At 38.8% G+C, this 8,744-nt stretch overlaps 1 protein-coding gene across 2 annotated transcripts; it reads right to left on the reverse strand.

Annotated features, from left to right (window-relative positions):
- Positions 1–5,610: 5,610 nt before the first annotated feature.
- oxld1 (oxidoreductase-like domain containing 1) lies at positions 5,611–8,533 on the reverse strand. Of its 2 annotated transcripts, none has more exons than XM_084937044.1 (2): positions 8,313–8,533; positions 5,611–7,550 (listed from the first exon to the last, which is right to left on the reverse strand). In XM_084937044.1, exons 1-2 carry the CDS (start codon positions 8,361–8,363, stop codon positions 7,206–7,208), a joined length of 396 nt encoding a protein of 131 aa, XP_084793170.1. In that variant the 5' UTR covers positions 8,364–8,533; the 3' UTR covers positions 5,611–7,205. The 2 variants fall into 2 exon arrangements, 1 of the variants encoding a protein (XP_084793170.1); XR_014800998.1 differs by having other exon boundaries at positions 7,458–7,553.
- Between the last annotated feature and the right edge of the window lie 211 nt (positions 8,534–8,744).

Genomic DNA, 8,744 nt, shown 5'->3' on the forward strand with positions numbered 1-8,744 from the left:
TTGTGGTCCCTCTTATAGCCGACACCCGTGGGAGATTACAGAGGCACCGCCTCCCTTCTTGACAGTTCACATGTTTGAGGTTTAGGTTAAACTGTAATGTGTACATAGGTGCAAAAATGGATTGTGCACATTGTGAACAGTGGTGGAGCATAACTGTGTACATTTACAGTCAACTTCCAACATTTCAGTGAGAAATTTCACTGTGAAATTATACAATTGTTGATATTATTATTGTCTTACAGATGTTTTCTCATATTTTGTAACCATACATTGAATTTGAGTATTTTACAGAAACTACACTACAGAAATATTTTTAAAAAGATAACATACTGGGAAAAATGATCTGTTTTTTATTGATTTTATTGATATTTTGCACTTTTTCAATGCACTATATTTATCTGGCAGCTGTGGTTTCTAAAGCTGATATTCTTGTACACAACATAAACGAACTAAAATTATTGATGACCTCTGATCTACACTCGCCAAGTTCTTTTTCACAATATGTGTAAATCAGCCCTGTGCCATCCCCAGGACATAAATACTGATGCTTTCAGAAAGACATGCATAAGACTGCCTGTTGTAAAAAAACATCGCTGTTAGCGTTTTAATGCTTTCCTTTAAGGATCATGTTAGAAAAATGAAGATAATACAGAAATGTAGTTCCTTTAGTTTCCATTTGCAAATTTAAAGCAGAAGTAAACATGTTTACAGCCTGCTACAAAGCTTTGGCCTCTATGAATAGTTTCTCTCTTTTTGTAACTCACCTGATTGATTTTGTTAAGCCTTAAACTCATACATGAGGCCACGTTGATTAACACATTCAGTGGTAGCAGTCAGCTATGGCCTTTCTCTTTCTGAGCATTTCTGTGGTAATTATCTAATAAATAATTATCTAATAAATAATATGTTTTGAAGTTCGTCCTTCAGTTTTGGTCAGTGATTTTCTAGTATTTTATCAGCCTGTTACTTAGGAACAGTTAGCAGGTAAATATGTCTGTGCACTGCACCTGTATATTTTAAGACAACTGGCAAATGTAGCTGACAACTTAGCATGTCCCTCTATAGTAACACCTGGTTCCCAAAACCCTGTGATGCTATTAAAGCTGCCGATGGGTCACGTTACTGTGGTGACGTCCATGATTTAAACCCAGGCCACAGTCTCCTCCTGCACCTCCTAAACTGATTGCTTTCGTTGCTTAAACCTGATCAAGTAATGAGTGAAAACCAGCTGCTTTCCCTTTTCCACCAGAGCCAAACAGCGTGCAACAATGAATGCTGTTTGGGATTTTGGATTAGGTTAAATAAGAAAAGTGTCCCTTATATAGCTGGAGAAAAATAGCAGTTAATAGGACAGAATATCAGCAAATTGATCAAATTATGTTGCAGTCCTGATGCAGGACTCAGGTAATAACAGCATTTTTTCTTGCACCTCACTAAATGGCTTAAATTGATAAAGGCATTTGTATCATTAGAGTAAATTACTTAATTTGCTTATCTTGTAAATTAATATTAGGATTTTTAAAAACTAGTTTAAACTTAAATGTATTATTTGCATAGTTTATTAGTTGAAGTTATTTTTAGAGCAGCGTTTGTCTAACAGCCTCACAGTTTTGTTTAATGAGCTAATTAAACACATTTCATCTGTAAATAAATGGTTGATGCTGAGCTCTAAGCATCAGTAGGATCTGAGTATTTCTTCCAGAATCACTTTGGAAATGATAGATTATGGAGGAAAGATGCTCTGTGATAAATGCAGTTTGCCATATAAACATTATCTTTATGTATTTTATAGTATTTGTAATGAAGTTTTCCAGAAATGTCTTTAGAAATCCTCTAGGTAATGCTAATTCAATTAGTGATTTGAGTCAGTAAGATGCAGGATGAGATCACACAGCTTACAATATGTTCAAACAGATTATAGATGAAGCTGGAAGCTTCCCGAAAGCCCCACAGTCCCACTCCATCTTTGTTATGCAATCTCTCCATCTGCTTAAGGTGAAACCCTCCAATCCTCCAACCCACAGAAATATTTTACATTGTCAGTGTAACACCCTGCAGTGGGAGTACTCTCCATTAAACAGGGGACTAAGCCAACATCAGCAGCTCCTATCTTCATGCTAGAGACACACTGAACATGTGGAGACATCCCAAACAGCAGCTCGGATTTGTTTTTTAATAATTGAACTGGAACCATCCATCACAAAGCACTGTTAGAGAAATCCTTCACTCATTTGACCTTCAGCTTTAAACAAAACCTGCAAAACAATGCATGTAAGTTTAAGTGAAAATTTAATAAACAATAAGAAAAAGACAAAAGAAAAAATGAGAGCAGGTAAACAGGACAAATAACAAACTACAAGAGAGAGAAGACAAATGTTAATATGTGGAGTCAGGGTATATACATGTATATCTGGAGTGAAAAGAGGCAAATTGAGAAGAAACAGATTCAGAAGTACATCATGGGAAATCCCGCAGCAGCCTAAGCTAAAGGATGGTTCAGGGTCAAATGGTCCAGCCCTAGAAGTTTTATCAAAAAGGAAAGTTTGAACCTTAATCTTAAAAGTAAAGAGGGTGCCTGACTGAACCCAAACTGGGAGCTGGTTCCAAAGAAGTGGGGCCTGAAAGCTGAAAGCTCTGCCTCCTGTTCTACTTTTAAAAACACCTGGAGCCACAAGTAATCCTGCACTCTGAGAGGGAAGTGCTCTGTTGGGATAAAAGGGCTATAAGATTTTTAAGATGTGATGGGATCAGATGTTGCATGTGAGGAGAAGGAGTTTACTTCATCTCTTAAACTTTTACTTCAACTCTAGATTTAAAGACACTAATGTGGGAGAAGTACTGGCCACGTTCTCTAGACCCTGTTCTGTCTCATACTCCTTGATTCATATCTTTTTGTGGCTTTAAAGAAAAAACTAATCTAAATGTAAAAATTAATGAAAAAAGAATCACAATGAATCAGATAATCCTTCCTCTTTGTTTCAATATTAGCTTGATTTTAGGATCCTTTAAGAAAAGTGATTGTTGATGGAGTTCGGCGGGGCCCTATTCTTGGCACATTTCTTCCTTTTCTTTGTAGACGACACAGTTTTATACATTTGAACCAATGTTCCCTCTAATGTTTCACGTGTCTGAGCGAACATACAAACATCCCTTGGACCACTGTGAGCAACAGCAGACGTGTGCACTGTGGTCACGCCAGCATCGAATCCATCCAAGTTACATGGTTTATTAAAATAATCAAATTACAGCATTTACATTTATGTTAGACGACTTTTAATTAACTGCTTTATCCCACTTACAATGAATATTTTTAAAAATCTAGTTCATGACCTGTGTAGCATGTTAACACTATTGGAAGTAAAAATAACTTGAACTCCAATTTTGAAAACACAACTTTCTTTCTTTCTTAATAAAGCTCTGACTGTATTATGAGTCTGTGGTCTGGGAGAGAGTCTGTAACTCTCTGTCTGGAAATTACAGTATATAATGACCAATGTTGGGCAATTAATTATATAGTTACTTCTTCAAAAAAGTAACTGAGTTATGCAAAAATGTAACTGAGTTTTGCAAAAAAGTAACTGAGTTATGCAAACAAAGTTTTTTGCAGCTGTTTACCTAAAAATGCAGCCAAGGCGTTTTTTTAAATAAACATTTCAAACTATTTACAGAACAATCAGCTGTTCTGCATCAAATTTGATGCCACACAAATTATTTGTGCCACTCCAAAAAATAATTTCTGTCCACTATGAGATGAAGGAGAACAACAGCCTGATACCTGCAGGCCTGACAACAGGAGATGTATCACTGCTGTAACATTCAGCAGTCGCCTCATTGTTCTGACACACACAACAAAACTATTGACTACACTACACACTAACTACACAAGATTTGCGCTAAACGTCGCAAATCTCTCACATCTCCGTCACTCCTAAAACTTCCCCCTTCCTAAACAACTAAAGGCCATGTTGCCATATCAATTTTTGATTGGTCGACATGGTACATTTTTCCACCAATAGGAAAGGCTGGGGGGGTGTTTTTGCTCACAGGCGGAGAGCGCTTTCCTTATAAAACGCCGTTTTTACCGTTTCTTCCGCAGTAAATATAAATAACGATAGTGTTCAGGAAGAAAACCAAACATTGCAGATATTTTTATCATAACTCTGGTTTTACGTGGCCGATCAACACAATTTAAAAACTGGTATAAAGTCCACACTTTGTCCGTCAGTTGTTCCGTCTGTCCTGCTCACATCTCCAATGGTTGTACACGTTGTCATTAACGTGGCTTCACTCCACATCAGCCGCTTTGCTAGCTAAAACACCGATGTCGGCACATAAGGACGCTGTCATAGCCTGGCAACGACGCTGATTAGCTGGGTATATACGAATGTGAATCGCATCATTGGCTGGACTATGGGATAAGGTGGCATCGTTCTAATCCCATACATCCAGTCACTTACTGACTAACACTGCAAAACAGAATTGTTAAAGTTTTAATTTTAATTTCAATTCAGGTTAGATTTCTTTTTGTGCGCAACACAGATTTTCTGTGCGCAGAGACCGTGCCAGCAATGCGCAATTGCGCACGCGCGCAGCTTAGAGGGAATATTGAAGTCATCTGCAGTTAACATTTAATTCTTTCAAGTTATCAGTTTTATGACTGACAAGTTGAACTAGAATGTTTTCCACCCACCCCCGTGAATCTGACTACGTTTGGTGCCTAAATCATTCTCGATGAGTTCTTGAGCTACAGGCAGTCTGCCTTTATTAAACTACAGAAAGGTCCAATTTTATGCCAGTTTGAAAGAAACTGAAACAAGAAAACTGTTTAGCGCTAACTCGTGACTTCTTGCAGCTTACTGTTCACAGAACGTTCCCCACTGCGATGATGCAAAGTGGCATGTTGCAGCCTTGGCATCAGCCAATAATCTGTCTTGAATGTTTTCCATCACGTCAGAGTCATTGTTCTACATATGATCAGTGAAACGTCTCATTCTTAATCCGCTGCATAACCTAGATCAAAGCATAACTCTGCACGCTGTATGGCTGGCTGCAGCACTGAACCTTGAGTAATCAGGACTTATAGTGCATCACTATTACTGGACTAATGCTGACTCAGTGAGATCAGGGTCACCTCAGATACTGGTCCAGAGAGACTGGGAGAAGGCTAACTAAAGACGTCATCAAGGTGGCAGGACCGAACGTGATCGGCTTCTTCTCTGACACAACCAGTCATTATTACCGAAGAATGGATCTAAATCTCATTAACATCATGAGAACAATGCAGTGTTTTACATACTTACTGTAAATATCAATTAAGAACAAAGTTTAATTTCCTGAAGCCACAAAGATTTTGTATTTATTAAATATTCGGACTATAATCACATTAGAATATAAACAACACTTGGAGCTGGTTGGATAAAAATATATGATGATGAAATAAACAAGTTAGGTCGTCATACATATCATTTCCCCAGTACAGCAGACAGTCTTATGCATATGTAGCTCCTCCTAGTGGCCACAGGGGCTATTAAAGTTTTTCAGGCTTGAACTTGCACGTGTGGTTGTGTGCACCAATTCTCGGCATAAAAATAAAGCACTCTGAATCTGACAGTAAATAAAAAATATTTATTTAACAAGCATTGGATTAAAACTAATTTCTAATACAATTTAAATAAAGTCAAATACAGAGAGGCAAAGTGTTGTTCGATGCTTCAAATGTGCAAATGCTGTAAAGACACAATGCAAACCAATCAAACGCCAAACAGCACGTGACAACAATTCAGACATCCCTGAAGTTTAAAACATTGCTCCTCTTGTCAGCTCGTGATGCTGTGCACATTATAACTATTACTTGCAAACATCCACTGGAAAGGGACAAAAACTCATCACACCTTCAAAAAGCTGCAGTTTCAGACCCCTGAAAGCTCGAGCTTTTTATTTCTTCACTGGACTAGTTTGTTTTATGTTTATTCACAGTAACGATGGTCTTTCATGTAGAGAATCGTTGGACTGTGTTATGATGCAATGTTATGCTTTATAAGCAGACCACTGGCTGGGACTGCAGTCTGTGCACAACTTTAGACTGTTGGAAACTAAAGTTGTTTATCTGAGTGAGGCCTCAATAATCAGACCTCACTGAATTCTCCAAATACTAAGGAAATGTGCTTTAATACTTCATCACCTCCTTTAACAGAAGACACACTTTATTAAAAGAAATAATACCTTCCAACAACTCATATGACCCACATAAGAAAATCTTGCACTGAGTATGAGTAGACAGCAGAGAGAATGACATTTCCTATGACAAATATTTGGTAATAAAGTGCTATTTTCACTGGATTGTCTTTGGTCAGCCTGCATGACCAGCAAAGAAATCTAAGAGGACCTGTTTGTAGTCCAGGTTCATGATTCTGTAGTTTTGCAACAGAACGCCTCCATCAGTAACATCTGCCCTGGTGTTACTAAGCAGCACCGTCAGGCGGAGACACAGAATACGACCGTTTTTAGAAAATATTAGACCACAACTGAACTGGACCAACAAACAAGGTTCTAACAGAAAAAGAACATTTCACACTGAGACTTTCATGAACCCTACTTCCTTAAGAAAAAAACAAACATGTCAAGATCTAAAAGGGTCAGACTGGCATCTGTTCTCTGTACACTGTGGAGCCTCAGAGGAAGCTGTAACCTTAGATAACTTAAAAACACTCGAAGTTTGGAGAAAGACTTCCTGACTCAACTCTTTTACAATGAGTTGCTTTCATTTTCAAATGAAGTAGTTTGATAATCCTAATAAGCTTCTCCAGCCAAATTTCAGTGTTTGTGTTTTTTCTTTCATGGTTGAGATTTCTTGACATCCTGACAGATCTGCACTGTCTAAATGAAATAAAGGCCAAAGCAGGTCTGAACAGATTCCAGTAAAAATCAAAGAGTATTTTTATCCTGAATATTTATGATTTCCAGCAACCTACCAGATGGCGACTCCTTTTTTTCCCTGCTTTTTAGAAGCAAATATTAGTTAAGTGAAACATAACAATGACCACCAAAGACCCAAAGTCTTATCTGTTAACGTCTGCCAGCTTTCTAAAATGAGACATATACTGTGGGCCCCACAGGATGAAGGAGGAGTGAAAATGTGGAGGTACACTGTGTGCTGTAAAATCTGTTTCTGGCAGCACTGCGGTCAATGCCACTGGCTGCGACGGTCACGTCTTTTTTAAGAGTCTGATCTCCATCTTCAGGTAAGTTTTAAGGTTCTCATCGAGGACGTTCTCCTCAATAGCAGCGAGCGCCCGCTCGCTTCCATCGTTGTAGTACTCCAGCAGCTGCTCTGCGTGTTCGATCCACACGCAGTTGTGACAGCCACTCATGCAGCAGTGCGTGGGAGGCGGCGGGGGACCCTGGGCGGGGGTCCAAGTGGAGATGGAGTCACGCTTTTGCTCTGTGTCGGCGGGCTCAGAACAGTCCGTCAGAACAGGAGGAGCAGCAGGCGAATCTGGTCCTGCAGGGAGGTGGTGAACAATCCCGCTGTGAAGATGACTCGTCCATAACTACTGAGGACAGTGAGAGGACCAGTGAAAATCATGTGAAACATGGTGAGGACACATCAATCTGTCTTTACATTTTAGTCTCTTAAATACTAATGATGATAATAATAATAATAATAATAATACTATAAATATTAAATAATCTCTTCATATTTCAGGTGTGTGTATGTAAAGATACTTAAATTAGAAATAGGGTTATAAAAGTCCTATCTATCTTCCATTTTCTATAAGACACTGTAAACATTTTAGTGAAACTGTGCATTGTGGTGGATTCAGTAAGTGAAAATCAAGCTATTCTGTGTACATGTACAGTAAGTACACTTTCATATAGGAGTATAATTACTGAAGAAAGGAAAAAAAGCCTGACGATGAAAGCAGGACCAAACATTTGTTCCCGGGGCTTTGTAACTTCTTGATCCTAGTATGGTCTCAATAATAATAATAATAATAATAATAATAATAATAATAATAATAAGGATGACACATTTTCTATCTGCTCTTTACAGGGTTTAAAGGTTTGATCCTGGTCTGTAAATCCCTCCAGCCTCTCTGAAATCCTCTCTCCTTCCTCCCTCCAGTTTGTGTCGCTTATCTCGGTTCGGCAGTCTAAGGAGAGCTCCCTTCTCAAGTAACGTCCTTCAGCTGTCCTGGAAGGGACACCGGGGCTTTCCCAACCCAAACGAGTGACCGTGTAAAGTTACTCCAGTGTTAAAAACATAACGGACATCATCAGCTGTTAAACGAACCGTTAGCTTAGCCACCAACCTTTCGTAATGACACCGACGACCTCACGGCTTTAACACCCGCACGCAGCATCGCAGAGTCGGGCAGGACGGGCGGTTATGCGTCTGTGTGGTTCATTTTCTAGAGTGAATGTTTAATTAAGCTGTTCCTTCCTGGAGTTTAAAACTTCCACCATGTTAGCTGCTGTGAGAGCTAAAGCTGCATTGCTTCCCATTTTTCAACTCTGACCTTTTGAGGCTGGTTGTAAACAAAAGCGGTGATTGGCCAATATAAAGCATATCACCCAATTAAATGGGGGCTTTGTAAAATTTAAACCAATTGAAAGCATTGATTAGGTTTTTGGGCGGGACATAAAAATATTTCCCTCATCTGGCCAGCAGGTGTCAGTATTCTACAATACAAACAAAGCAGAAACGGCAGTAAAGCCAGACAAATATTAAAGACACACATTAA

The sequence above is a fragment of the Perissodus microlepis genome, chromosome 8 (genome assembly GCF_051167445.1).
Source record: "Perissodus microlepis isolate ML-2025 ecotype Zambia chromosome 8, ASM5116744v1, whole genome shotgun sequence".
NCBI classification, from domain to species: Eukaryota; Metazoa; Chordata; class Actinopteri; order Cichliformes; family Cichlidae; genus Perissodus; species Perissodus microlepis.

Bases quoted from the DNA above. Each gene is read 5' to 3' on its own strand.
- oxld1 (XM_084937044.1), bottom strand. From the start codon at position 8,363: ATGCTGCGTGCGGGTGTTAAAGCCGTGAGGTCGTCGGTGTCATTACGA. The intron at 7,551-8,312 runs GTTGGTGGCTAA...TGTCCTCAGTAG, and splicing joins CGTCGGTGTCATTACGAAAG to TTATGGACGAGTCATCTTCA.